Here is a 14,656-nt window from a genome sequence, read left to right as displayed (position 1 = left end):
GTCTTTTCAAAGCAAGATCCTAGAGCGATGACTCCATCCTCTGCAGTTCTGATTGCATATAACATTTCTAAGAGGACACACCCAGAATATGCAACTTCAGAGTAATTAAATCTCACACAGTCACAGTGATTTTGTTCCTGTTTGGTCTGGTTGGTCAAGTTGTTCACCTGATCTCTTAAAATCGAACTCACAGAGTCCACTTCTGGCTTCCACGCACCTGCTCTTCACCTTCAGTCTACTCATAAGCACAGTCGACGTCCCGGGGCCAAATTTCCTAGTCGTCCACCCACCTAAAAAGTTGACCGCTTTACCGACCCACACTGCGGCACTTGGTTACCTTCACAAGAAGACCCATGGATAATCATCTTCATGAGCTCAATTTGCCCTTCTGCTGCTGCGTGATGCAAAGGGGAGATATTTTCATCTTCAAATTTGCTTAGTTTTCTTCGGTTCTTCATGAAGTCTTCTAGTCTATACGTATCTCCTTCCATGTCCACCTAGAGGAGCATAAAAAGTCCATTACCTCAAACAGTCATGTACAAAACTTTAAAATATAAAATCAGTCTTGTAATATCCTTGTGACTTTACTAATATTCAAACTGCCATGCTTATAGCAAATAGCTTTCTTAAAGAACACAGTACATATAGATATAAAGTAGGTAAATGCCTATGCATTGATAAATACATTAAACAAATGCTCTATTTTTCCAACCATAATCTTACGTATGTTCTAGAAACAAAGGCCTCAAGAGAAGTTTTGAAGGAAATTTACAAAATGTGCTGAGAAATAATATATTACAAACTACAGAGGGTTTTGCGTTGCTGGGCAAAATGTATTTCAGTTCCAACAAGAGGAATCAAGAACTGGCGGGGCTGAGAGTGATCGTAGCATAGTGAAGCATGTGTGGAAGTGGTATCTGAAAGTCCTTATTTTGTACTCAGTAGACCCTGACTAAAGTAACAAGAAGGGGAGTCTAGGAATGTGAGGGTTGTAAAGTCTGGGAATCTAAAGTATTTCATCCTTGTTGGCTCCTCCTGCCGGCAGTCAGTCTCCAACAAACCCTTCCTTCCTTACACTCTGAAGCTAGGATCATCCCGAGGCAGTGTTGCCTAAGGACTTGTTCAGGGATCTAAAAGAGCAGCGCTACTCCTGAGCACAAGCAATTCCTGCCCAAATTCAAGATTTTCCACCATATATCCATAACGACAACAAGCAGTTGTCTTATTTGGCTTCTTGAAATTTGTAAACATCTGCCTGTCACAGAATATGGAGGACTTTAAAAATCCATATAATTACAGAAATATTTAACTTTCCCCGATTGTTTGAACAAGATTTCCATTCAAAGTTGCATCTAGAATTACTGAGGTATTTGCAAGTGAATGATGACACCCTCCTTCCTTTGTTGAGGCCTTGAACCTGCTCTGTCACTGAGGAAGACAGAAAATTCCTGATCCCCTTCTATCTACACAGCATTCAGACTGTAAATGTGAGCCACCACACAGGGCATGTTTTAAGGTTGTATCCACTTTCTAATACACAGTAGCTGTAGCTCACACAACCAGGCTCTCTCCCAGACAGTGTTCAAACTCAAACGGCTTCTAAGACAAAGGTTTGAGAAGCTCTCTTATTCTTTCCTCCTCTTTTATTTTGTTCACCGTGCTCAGTGTTGGCCACACAATCGTATGCTTCATTTTCCATGATATAGTCATATGCGTAATTTTCTTTTCCAGAGAGGAATGGAGGAAGAGAGGAGCCTTCACAAAGAACATAGAGGGACATAAAGACTTTTGCTTGTTTTTTAAGACAGGTATCATGTAAGACAGGTTTGGCCTCAAACTTGCTATATAACTGAGGCTGACCTTGGACTTCTGATTGTCCTGTTCCTCCTTCTTGGGCACTAGCATTGCAGGCTTGTACAACCACTTAACTCTTTTCTAGGCTCAGATGCAAACCCACGTCTACATCCACATGAGGCAAGTACTCTAGGGGCTACACCTCAGCTCAATACATACTTTTGTGCAGACTGGGTTACTTGGTGAGTTTTAGTTTCCTAGAGGTTTAAATGCAAAAAAAAAAAAAAAAAAACAGGAAGAACTCACAGAAGTCCATTGTAGTTCTGGAGCAACACCAAGATTCAAATGATTTATAATCACACTGCCAAGTAAAAACATTTGCCTTCTTTTGCCATGCTTGGGACCCTTTCCTCCTACTGGGTTGCCTCATCCAGCCTTGATATGAGGGTCTGTGCCCAGTCATATTATAACTTGCTATGCCATGTTCAGTCGATGTCCTTGGAGGACTGCTCTTTTCTGAAGGGAAAAGGAGGAAGAGTGGATCTGGGGGACAGGGGAGGTGGGGGAAAGACTGGGCAGAGTGCAAGGAGGGAAACTGAGGCTGTGATGTAATTATGAAAGAAGGAAAATATGCCTAAGTTGTTTCCGAAGCTCTTTCTCAATAGCTACTTCATTACAAAGACCCAAATGAACCACAAGGCAGCAGCTTTGCAGAGAACCAAAATAGCATGATAAATGTTTCTCAAACCACAGAAATAGTCCCCAAACAGAAGATCAAGAAAGTTGCTTAGAATTCTTCCTGTGGTTATGACTGGTCACCTTTGCCTCATAAGACAGCTGTCAAATATAATTTGTAATTTTAAAGAAAATTGCAACACTTCACTATTGCAAAGAAAAATTATCAAATAGAGCAGTGATGGATTTGGCATGTTAAGATTAATTCACTAAATGTAAGGACTGAAGAACCTAAAATATCTACAGTTCCCACTTTTTTATTCGTCTAGTCACATGATAGAACCTAAAGAAACAAACAACAAAAACACTTTATATTGGCAGTATCTTGAACAAAAATGTGGCATTTTCCAACTGAAAACCAGTTCCAGTGCTCTTAGTGACTATAGAATAGTCCAGAGACATCCAGCCATTCTCAGATTTACACATAATCAATAATTAAACTGAGGTTCTTGAAGAAATGGAGCCTCCTCCCCTTAATGCCTTGCCTTCTCAAAGAAGTTGCTCACCTAAATCAATTTGAAAGTATTTTAGTGCTTGAATTAGATTTCTTTGAATGCTAATATGGGATATTATGGCCCATCACCAGTGCTGAAAAGAGCAGTTTCCAAGTCTGTTGTGTGGTTAGTAACTGATATAAGTCTCCACACTCTTTAGAGGAAGGACTAGCTTCAAAGGTTCTAAAGATACTGTTGAGTTCACAGTGACAAAACAGTCTACAAACATGTCACAGGAATTCATGAAGTGTATTAAACCCTCTCTATTCAGAACCTAAACTGTCATCAGGAAATTCCTTAAGAAAGTTTGTAAGACACACCTGAGATACTCATAGATAAATTATTATATAAAATAAAACCGTTTAATGCTACTGACTTGTAGTACATTTTGCTTTTGCTTTTTGTAACAGGCTATTTATTTATTAAGAGATAGCTTTGAAAAAAATATGCATATTTTCAAATCTGGAAAGCACACTAAGAAATCCTTTTAATCTCAGTGTTATCCCAGAACTGCCATGTGGTTTCATTATTTCTTCCTAGTTTATATAGTTAAGCCTCTGGTGGATTACATATAATAATTAATCTAGTATAGTTTCCTGTCTTGAGTACTCCCTAAGCTCTTAGGCTCTTGAATTCTGATTTCTATGATTATACTCAAGACACTAGGCACTACATTATTTTTACAGAAATCAGTTCGAAGTCAAGCCCTTCAAATTAGAGACGTCAGGTCCATCTATTTTAGTCTGCTTGAATGAAATATATCTAATCAAAATAAACCAAAAGGGGAAGAAAATTAAAGTGAGAAACTATATATAGCATGGTTAAATGCCAAAATATTTTTTTAAGCCCCTGGTAGCTTGGTGCAGCCCATTCCCTATGGTGGGATGCCATGCTCAGCCTTAATGCAGGAGGGTAGGGGAAGGGCTTGGTCCAGGCCCAACTTAGTGTTCCAGGCTTTATTGTCTCCCCATTGGGAGGAGTGGATGGGGGTTGGGCTGGAGGAGGAGGGGGAGAGAGAACTCTGGTTGGACTGTAAAATAAACCGGGAAAAAGCATTAACTTGAGTTAATCCATTGAGCTAATCAATGAACCTAAAGATACTAAAATAAAAACATAAAGAAAATATCGGGACTGGATGGCAGAAATTCCTCTACAGATCTCCAGAAAACTGAACTTACATAAAGGATTTTTTGAAATCTTAAAATTCCTTCCTGCCCCACATTAATTGCAATGATAACATCTTACTACTGAAATTCACCCATGATGTGGTTCCTCCTACTAAAGCAAAAGGCCTTGGTTGGCATGCTAAGTTTACGTGGGATGGGGAGCTGTGTTCAATCTGGAAGCCTTGCGTATAAGTTTCAGTGAGGTAGGACGCCTCTGACTTGGAGGTTATGAATCCTAGACCCCAGTCGGGCAATGTCTGCTGAAACTAAATCTGTTTTGACACTCTTGCCTCTGTTAGGGCAAAACTGTCAATGGACAAACATACAGATTGAGAAACCACATCTACAGTCATAGATTTAAAAAAAATCAAAGCCAAATAAAACAGCAAAACAAACAAAATGACTGAAGTACATATCAGTATATAAGTAGTTAAATAAAACATGATGCGATCCTCCCACAATTGAATGTTGTAAAGTGGTTATTTTTTTTAAAGCAACTTTCTAAGTACTGAATTGAAAAGTATTCTAAAATTTACTTAATGTGAATTAAAGTCCAGTGTCTGTGAGCTCATACCTTTGAAAGCTAAAGAAAGCTTTGTGAAAGTTTGTGTTTGCACAAGCATTTCGTTTTCCCCTGAATAATGCAAAAGGAATCATTAACATGGCTCCCCATGGCTCCCCGGTGAAGAGGAATTCGCAATGGGTGCTGAAAAACCACAGTTAATATCTTGACATTTCAAAAGCACCCCTTCCTTCCTTGCTATCAAGCTATGGAAATCTACTGGTTTTTCTGGGCAGCGGACAGCCAGCCTCTACCCTTCAGCGCAGAGTGGCGGCTTCAGCATCAGCTTGGTCGGTCGTGTGTGACTTTCTTGTAAGTCAGAGCATCCAGCGAACTGAAAACTCTTTGAAGCCCCCATCACAGCTATCCTCACTAGGTCTCCCCCGTGAGGAGAACCCAGACACACCCACTGCTATGCGCTGAGTTCTGTTTCATTTTTAGACAAAACTGCCTCTCCACCCCAAGACACTTGTTGGATCACTGACTACCAGATCCTCAGCTGTAGCATTCACCTCAGTTCAAAGGAAAACTCCGCTTAAACGTCCAAGTGGAACGGGACACCCTCCACATTTGTCCTGGCTTCATGCCGTCCCGGGATTCTAATTCTGTTACATATCAAAAGTACTTCAGGGAAACGTATCTGGCATCAATCAATCTCCTGGCAAGATGGGGTTAAGCAAACAAGTAAGCAAAACAAAGGACCATCTGGCAGCGTGGTGACTGGCACTTTCCTAGTATGACTCCAGGGTCCACAATCTTAAGCATCACTTACCATGGGGCTCAGTACCTGATACAATGGTCTCCTGCGCTGTCCACACTCACTGCTTCCTGAACTTGTATAGCCAATAAATCAAAATACTTCAGGCAAGGAAAGCCCCAGCCTCCCTCCTCCCACACTGCCCTAGCACTCTCCAGACCGCCGACTGATTTCCCAGTACCTTAAAGGAGTCCTTAAAGCAGTCCGTGTCTTCCTTCACGCCGCAATAGGCAACACCCTGGATCTCCTTCCTCTCCTCTGGGCGCAGCATCCTCCGCAGGCTGCACTTCATTGACTCCACCTGGACGCCAGCTGGTGCAGCTGCTCCCCACAAGGCGACACCTGGTGACAGGGCACTGTGAGTTGGAGCCAAGCTTGGGACCTGCGCTGGGGTTCTGTTTGGGAGATCTCAGCACCCAAAGCCCAGCTCTGCTGCAGGCTAGGAGGAAACTTCTGTAAAGAGTTTTCTCCCCGGCAGGGCTACTTGTAGAGCAAGCAGCTTAGGCGGGGCTCAGGAATCCAGAAATGAACCACGTGAGCATCTGCCCAGGACTTGCGTCTTTGGAGGAACACAGTGAGATTCCAAATCGGTGCGAATCCAGTGAAATTGTTTAAAAAAAAAAATGAAACAACCCATCAAAGAAGTGGCGGGGAGTGGAGAAGAAATCATGGGACAGGAAAGCGTGGGGAAGAAGAGAGAGAGAGAACGTAATCCCGAACTTGTAGGAAAAAGTTCCCCCAATTAAACGTCTGGAGTTGGATTTGGGATGTTGCCGAATGGGTGAGGCGCTTGCCTAACCTTCAGGAAGTCCTGGGTGTCATCCCAGTTGGGCATAAAAGCGGCATGATGGTGCAGTTCCCCTCGCAATCCTACCACCTGTATATAGTCTCACTACTAGGAAGATGGAGGCAGAAAGTTCTGAAGTTCAAGGTCACCCTGGACTGCCTAGCAAGTTTGGAGTCAGTCTAGGCTACATGAGATTGTCTCAGTACAACAAAGCTTCTGGGGCTCTCCCATACCTCCCCCCCCCCACCTTCTAGTGAAGGAAAGGGCTCCGGAATTTTGGGAAGTAAGATTTCCAGCAAAATTTCTCTTCCTAGAAAGGTGATTACATTTTAGAATTGGTACTAAACTCGGAACTCAGATCTCATTTCCTGTAGGTAACAGTACTAAAGCCACCTTATGCTTTGCGGTTTTGACGTTTAAGACTGGTTAATAAAAATGTCAGGTTAATTATAAGCTGCTATTGATCTGCGGAGAGGGTTTGTCAGCAGCATTGTTCGAGGGCTTTGTGTTCATGGGTCTGCCCTGAATTCACTCATCCACAGCGTAGGTGTAAACTGTGGACAAAGAAGGGTGTCTGCCCCATCAAAGAGGCTCGTTTTGTAGTAGACATTACACAGGGAGTCTGTGCGACCGCTGCTGCCGCTTGCCCAAGGCGAGAAGGCATGATAACATCTTGTCAAAGTGAGCTGAGTTTGTCTAGGACAGAATTTTGCTTTAACTGGCTTTTGCTTTAACACACTCAGTTACTTCAAGATTTCGGAGCATCTGATTCACACCAGCATAGTTCACTACCACCTAATCCCAAAACCCAGAGGAAGCAGGGCCAGCCACAACACAAAGCTACACCCAGGAAAGGTCGTCTGTTTGACCTAGTTCTATTGGACTGAATTTAGTGATGAGTCTAATAGGTTTAATGACATTGAGGAATCATGAAAAGGCTTGTTCTCCAAGTCTTTTCATTCACACAGCAAGTTATGACCAGTTCCATCCCTGCATTGGGGATGATGATTGCTGGGAAAAGGGTGGAGGATGCAGGTGTTGAACCTCACCATGCCCAGCTTCACACCAGCATCTGCTAACAGCACAGGAGGGATCTATCTGAAGTAGGTGATAAACAAAATTTATATGGAAAACCCAACTAAGGAAAACGTATGCATACAGGGTCCACTCTCTGAGCGAACAAGATTGTCTGTTATTATGAATGACCATGGTTAGTTGTTTCTATCCCAAGGCATAAAGTGTAACAGAAGTTCAAAGAGAACAAAGGAATGTAGCTTAGTAGGTTGTGGTGGTGGTGGTTGGTGGTGGTGGTGGTGGTGGTGGTGGTGGTGGTGGTGGTGGTGGTGGTGGTGGTGGTGGTGGTGGTTGTGGTGGTCGTGGTGGTGAGGCAGAGGGAGGGTGGTAAGAAAAATCAGAGAGCTATCAGCCTAAGAGAAAAATGTGGAGCCAAGGAACTCCAGCAAAGGAATGATGCTGGAGAAATGGTCACCAACAGCCACCATCATTTTTTTATTGTATCCCTTGGTGACAAAATTCCTATAGAATGACACCTTCTGCTGGCACTCCCCATTTATACACACCTATCCTCAAAGTCAGACAAGGTCCTCCAAAGACTGGGTCTTGCCCATTCCTGGTTTAATGCTGAAAGACAGCTGGTTAGCATGATAGGACTAATCTCCTCCTTCCTGCTAGGAAATCAAAATATTTAGTAATCTCCCTTTTTATCTTCTGCAGGACTTGTCTACTTCATGTCTTTTTCAATCAGGAATTTCTGTGGCCATTTCTTACTAATTGGTACATTATTTCCTGTCTAGCAAAACAAGAATCCTCTTTTCATAAATGGAGCTTCCTTTCCTGCAAAATACTGAACTTTTAAGACACATAATACGGCCAGACTAAGACATTAGCTGGCCACTTACAATTAGGCTCTTATTTCATTTGAAATTTAATTATTGATGAGTATAAATAAATAGAATTATTTTACCAGTGATAATTTCAAAATAATTATAGTTATTAGCAGAAAAAACTTTGTAGATGCTTCCAGAAGGTGTATTTTATTAGCAAATTATGCTTTGACATTAGATAATGCCTTATTCAAAAAAGAAAGCTAAATGATTTTACTTAAATTCCCAGGAAAACCCTGGCTATTTCAGATGAAAGGTAACTGTAAAACAACTAACAAGATCATCCAAAATTGTCTTTATTTTGTTCCAACGAAGTTGCTTCACTTGGCCAATTACAAAAAATATTTCTATTTTTCAGAAATTACCTTCAAATCTATTTTGTTAGTACCCACAATTAAAAGTAAATCTGGCTACTTTAATCTAAACATAACCAACTTACTGAGGAATGCAAAATTTTTATTGCATCTTTAAAAAATACCTAAAATCTCCTTGTGGTAAGTGTACAGTTTGATGTATTTTTGTACAATTGCACAACAACCGTGCTCCAGTTTTAGAATGCCCCCATCAATACAAACAGTCCCTGACTCCAAAGGCAGTTGGCCCTCCTTCTCACCAACTTTTGACCTGGCTGTCCCCGATGGCTTCCGTCTTTAAAGCTGTTTCTTTGCTAGACACGTCAGACACATGGAATCACACGCTACGGATGAAGGCTTTTCCTATGGCTTCTGCTTAGGGTAAACTACTTGGGATCCCCAAAAGGAGCCCTGAGTATAAAGAGTCTTCATTCCTACTCTCAGTTGTACCCTACTGTGGGGCTCCCTCTTATCTTTCTTGATCTATTTGGTAGTTAATGGTCATTTGATTATTTCTGAATACCATTTTACAGAACTTCTTGCAGAAAAACATTTTCATTTACTTGGTTGGACACATAGTAATGATATTATCTATTTGTACGATATATGTTTAGTCTCATGAAGTTGACAGATTGTTTTTTACTAAGTGGCTAAGCCACGTCATACAGCTCCTAGCACTGCAGAAGTATTCCAATTACTCCATGTTCTCAAAACTTAGCATTATCAACTTTTATTATAGTCATGTTAATAGCATTGCATGTGGTGACATCACCATTTAATTAGCATTTTCCCCCATTGGTTTATAATGCTGTCCATGTTATCACATATTTATCAGTCATTCATTAGTCTTCTTGATGAAACACTTATTAAATTTGTCTCTCTTTGAAAATTAAATTGCCTTCTTACTATTGAGTTATAGAGGCCCTCATTCTAGATATGATTCTTCTTAGGTAAATGCTTTCAGAATATATGACTCTTATTTTCTCAGTGATATCTTCTCAATATCAAAATTTTAAATTGTGGTAGAATTCTAATTAGTGAGTCTTTAATGGATTGTTCTTTGGATGTCATATGTAGCTATGTCTGCTTATGCTGATTCCAAGTTGTCTGCAATATTTCCTTCTGAAAGTGTATATAGTTTTAGCACTGTTGTAAATCCATTTTTAGCATGTTGTTTGGTATAGCCCTATGCTCTTTCTGTTAAGTTAGATGCACAACTGATACTATTTGTTGAAAATAACTATACTTACATAGAATTTCCTGGGAAATATTGTTAGAATATTAATTAATCATAAATTTTATGGTTTATTTCTACTTTATTCGATTGCATATATCAATACAATAAGTCTGTGTTTAACACAGTATTACTTGGCCTTGATTTTGTAGCTTCATAATAGTAAAATTTGAAGTTAGATGATCTGAATCACCCAGATTTCTTCTTCATTTCCATCTAGATTTCAATATTCTAAATCCTTTTTGTTTCTATATAAATTCAAAGGTCAGCTTCTCAGTTGCCATAAAAATGCTAAAATTTTTAAGTGATTATGTTTGAATTTATGGATCGATCTTATTAATGAAAATGCCATGTTTGAATGTTGGGTGTTCTGATCCATGAGATTTTCCCTATATATACAGATACATCTCAAGTCTCTCAGCATCAGGTTTTAGTGTTGTATCTGTTAGTCATGAGCATTTCTGTCTGATGTGTTCCTAATACTTTATTAGCTTTGAATGACTTGGAATAGAATAGTTTTGTCACCTTTTCTCTGAGATGGTCTGAAGTCATTATAGAGAATTAAAATGGAATTTTCATACAAGTCTTGATTACACACCACAAGTTTTATTCATCAATCCTAGTAGTTTCTTTTAAAAAAATCTCAGGAAATTTATGCATATAAATGGACACCGAAAGCCAGTGAGGGTAAAAGTGCTTGATAGTTGATGATCTGAATTAGACATTCCCAGATCCCATAATAGAAGCATCTGCAAGCATACACACCCATGAGCTTATACACAATTGATGATGATGATGATGATGATGATGATGATGATGATGATGATGATGATGATGATAATTCACATGCCGCCTTTGCCTGAGCTAGGAATGGTGCCACACACCTGTGATCCTAGTAGGTGATCAGGAGGCATTGGCAGCAGGTTTGGTAGTTTGAGGCCAGGCTTGGATGCATATGGAGTTCGAGGCCAGCCTGAATTACATGGTGAGACCCTGTCTATAAAAAAGAAAAACCAAACAGAAACCAACTGTTATATCCTATGATGATACTCGCTTCTATACCTCTAACTAATCTATACACACACTGGCACACTTGAGAAGACATGAAGATTAGGGTCCAGAGTTTGAACAGTTAGAGTCCTGGTGCTGTTTTGGAAGGTTCCATAGTATATTAGTAATGGGAGGCTGAGTCGTGATGGAGGAAGTGACTCACAGGCTGTGGGCCTGAGGTTTTATGAGATTCACATGCTGAGATTTCATAAGCCAGCCCCACTTCCTGTCTGTTCCTGCTTCCTGACTATGGATGCGATGTGACCAGCCCCATATCAAGCTGCTGCTGGCTGGCATGCTTTCCACACTGTGATCCTAGGTCCACTCCAGATAAACTTGTCTTCCTCTGTTGCTTGTCTAGTATTTGGCCATAGCAATAAGAAAAATAATGTATAAATCACAAATTCTATTTTCTTAACTTTTATACAATTAGTTTGGTTTATGTTTGTGCGAATTTTGGTAATATGTTTTTGAGAAATTTGCTTATTTTTGACATAAACCTGTTTACAAAATTTTCCAGGATCTAAGTTCTGTAAAAATGGCTCTTGTGGCTTTCTTTTTTAAAAACAAAAATAATATGTAGCTTCTCTTTTCTAGCTAACTATCATTTTTTTTTATTTTATCTTTTCAAAGGACAGACTACTAAGTTTCTTTTTCTCATACTATTTTCCTACTTAGTTTTTTCCTTTCTGATCTTTTCCGATATAACAATATTATCATAGACTATGGTCTGGGAGTGTAACTCACCATTAGAGAACTTGCCTGCCATGCAGGAGGTTCTGGAAGAAGAAAACCCACTTACAAAACAGAGGCCGAGCACTGCACAGCTGCAGCCATCAATCCTGCTTAGTATGCTTTCGTTTGTGGTTTCTTCACTGACTCATAAATTACTGTTTGGAGTGTGTTGTTTGATTTCCAAGTATATAAGATTTCCGCACATTTCTTTCTGTTGTTAATTTTTAATCTAGTATCCTTTTGGTCAGAGGATACACTTAGTACAATTTAAATGGACATAAACTTAAATATCAGTTTATAAATTTCTGCTTCATGGCTAGCTTGTGGTCTATCCTGGAGATTAGTCAGTGTGAATGTGAGAAGAACACGTGTTCCGCTGTTGTTTGGATAAGACCCCAAACACATTATTCAGGTGAAGATGACTAAGGGTGTTCATGTTTCCAATATCCCTGGTCATTTTCTATACTGTGCTTGGTTACTCGAATTCTCACTATGGTTGTGAAAATTGCTCTCCTCCTTGAAGTTTGTCAGTACCCACTTCTCCGAGGGTCCCCCTGTGTTCTTAGCTGAGCCCTCTCCAGATTTCTTATAAACACTATTTATGTGCTTGATATCAAGGTTTCATTTGGCAGATTAGGTGACTTTCTCTTTTTCTCTTGCTTCTTTTCTTTCTTTCTCCCTACACTTAAAGTACCACCATGCTGCCTTCTGACCATCACTGTTTCTAAAGAAATGCTAAAGTGTTCTATCCTTCTGTCTTACAACAAATGAGATTTTTTTCCCCTTAACCATGTCTTTCTTTTTCATCATCTTGACTGTAAAGAACATGCTTAAGTGTGGATCTCTGTGTTTTGTCTGAGACACGTTCATAATATCTTGAGTTTGCAGAGTAATACTGCTAAATAAAATTTGAACTTTTCAGCATTGTTCCTTCAAATTGTTTTTCTTTCCCCTTCTCTCTCTTCTTCCCTTTTCAGCACTTCTGTGATATGTGTTAGCAAACTTACTGTTGCCTCACGAGTCTGTCATCAACTTTTAATATCTCTTTTTTTGTTTTAGATGGTTTTCACTGAGCTATTTCCTGGTTCATGGATTCTCCTTCCGTCTTGCTGTCCATTGAGTCTACTAGTGAAAATAACATTTAGAACTTTTTTCAACTCTAAAAATATCATTTTTGGATTTTTGTTCTACTCTTCTTTTCTCTATTAAAATCACGTTTTGATACCATACCATATTTTCCCTTACTTTTTAGATATGTTTTTTTCAATCTTCTAGAAATTTCATATTAGTTAACTTGAAATATTTAACTGTCGAATCTAATGTCTACACACTCACAGACTATGTCTCTTTTTCCCCACAGTTTTCTCTTTGGGAGTATAATTTGCATTTTGTTGCATCTTTATCTGGGCAGTTTTGAGTTTCACTGGGCATTTTAGACTCTCTGGTGCAGCCTGTTTCAGCTGCCATCCATTTTAGAGCCGGGATTTAACTTTTCTGGAATTAAGCTCATCCTTAAAGACTCTGCCACTGCTGCTGCTTCTCAGAGTTTTTTTTTTTTCAATTATTTTAAATTTTATACTGAATTTTTTTCTAAAAATTATTAGCCCATTTTTCTTGCACTTAGAGATTACCATCGTGGAGTTTCTGAACATGGTTGTCCTTTTGTACTGTATTATAGGAAGCTGTTTTAATTTGATCATGTAGCGGACAGCTTCATTTTTTAGTTAATCTTCATCTACCAAATATCTGTATCTTTTCATTTTATGAAAAATTTTATTTCAAAGGCTTTTATCCAGTGTCTACAAGGGTGATATGTTTTCACATTTTTAAATTTTTATTTGCTGTGTGTATGTGTACACGTTTGTCTGTCTGTCTCTCTGTATGTGTGTATGTGTGCACTGTGTGCCTATGTGTCTGTGTGTGTGCATGTGTGTGGGTGTGAGTGTCTTCTGTGTGTATCTTTGTGTGTGTACATATGTGCATGTTTGTCTGTCTGTCTCTGTGTGTGTGTGTCTGTCTTCTGTGTGTATCTGCGTGTGTACATGTGTGCATGTTTGTCTTTCTCTCTGTCTCTCTGTCTGTGTCTCTGTGTGTGTACATATGTACATGTTTGTCTGTCTGTCTCTCTGTGTGTGTCTGTCTTCTGTGTGTATCTGCGTGTGTACATGTGTGCATGTTTGTCTTTCTCTCTGTCTCTCTGTCTGTGTCTCTGTGTGTGTACATATGTGCATGTTTGTCTGTCTCTCTGTGTGTGTGTCTGTCTTCTGTGTGTATCTGTGCGTGTGTACATGTGTGCATGTTTATCTTTCTCTCTGTCTCTCTGTCTGTGTCTCTGCGTGTGTACATATGTGCATGTTTGTCTGTCTCTCTGTGTGTGTGTCTGTCTTCTGTGTGTATCTGTGCGTGTGTACGTGTGTGCATGTTTGTCTTTCTCTCTGTCTCTCTGTCTGTGTCCCTGTGTGTGTATGTGTGTGTCTGTGTGTGTGTGTGTCTATGTGTATGCGTGTGTCAGGTGACACTGCCTCCATCTTACTGAGGCAGGTCTCTAATGTTGTTTTTAACAGCACTGGAACCGGGGACTCCAGGGTAATTCTGCTGTCTCTGCCTCTTCTCTTCACCGTGGTTGTCCTGCTGTTGTGTCAGGAGTGCTGGCATTAGGACACTTGTGCCCCACTCTTTCTGTGTGTCCCAGTGATCAAACACACACGGACAGACTTAATGTCAAGTCCTCTTAGCCACAGAGCCTTCTGGTTGGCTCTGTTCTCCCACCCACTTCACTTCCTGTCCCTGCTTTTCCTCTGCACTCACGTTCCCCTTTCTCTTTCTAATGTACTGGCTTCCTTCAGAAGTTGAGTAATCCATCTGCATATTTGAGTGCCTTACATTCTATTCTCTTGCCTCATCTATTACTAGGGTCAGATTCTGGTGTGTGGGGGAGGGAGACCTAGGTGATGCTGGGGGCCGTTCAGCGCGCAGAAGCTTCCTATCCAGGTAGTCTCTACCCTGTTTTCATCAGCCTGGAGCACTGACTCCTTGCAGATATCAATTGGCCCAGAAGCTCCCTCAGCCCACAGACCAACAGCAC

General features: G+C 40.2%; 1 protein-coding gene across 1 annotated transcript in view; it reads right to left on the bottom strand.

Moving 5' to 3' along the window:
* The window catches only part of Trpa1 (transient receptor potential cation channel subfamily A member 1), a 42,789-nt gene extending 36,989 nt beyond the window's left edge, over window positions 1-5,800 (bottom strand). Inside the window, exons 1-2 of the mRNA XM_038347110.1 lie at window positions 5,690-5,800; window positions 338-497 (exon numbers count right to left, since the gene is read on the bottom strand). Of these exons, the coding sequence (XP_038203038.1) occupies window positions 338-497; window positions 5,690-5,800 (271 nt within the window). The remainder of the gene's footprint in view (window positions 1-337; window positions 498-5,689) is intronic.
* Between the last annotated feature and the right edge of the window lie 8,856 nt (window positions 5,801-14,656).

This window comes from Arvicola amphibius, chromosome 11, assembly GCF_903992535.2.
Source record: "Arvicola amphibius chromosome 11, mArvAmp1.2, whole genome shotgun sequence".
In the NCBI taxonomy this organism is placed as follows: domain Eukaryota; kingdom Metazoa; phylum Chordata; class Mammalia; order Rodentia; family Cricetidae; genus Arvicola; species Arvicola amphibius.
The sequence above is the reverse complement of the archived record's forward strand: the minus strand, read 5'-3'. Positions and strand labels throughout refer to the sequence as shown.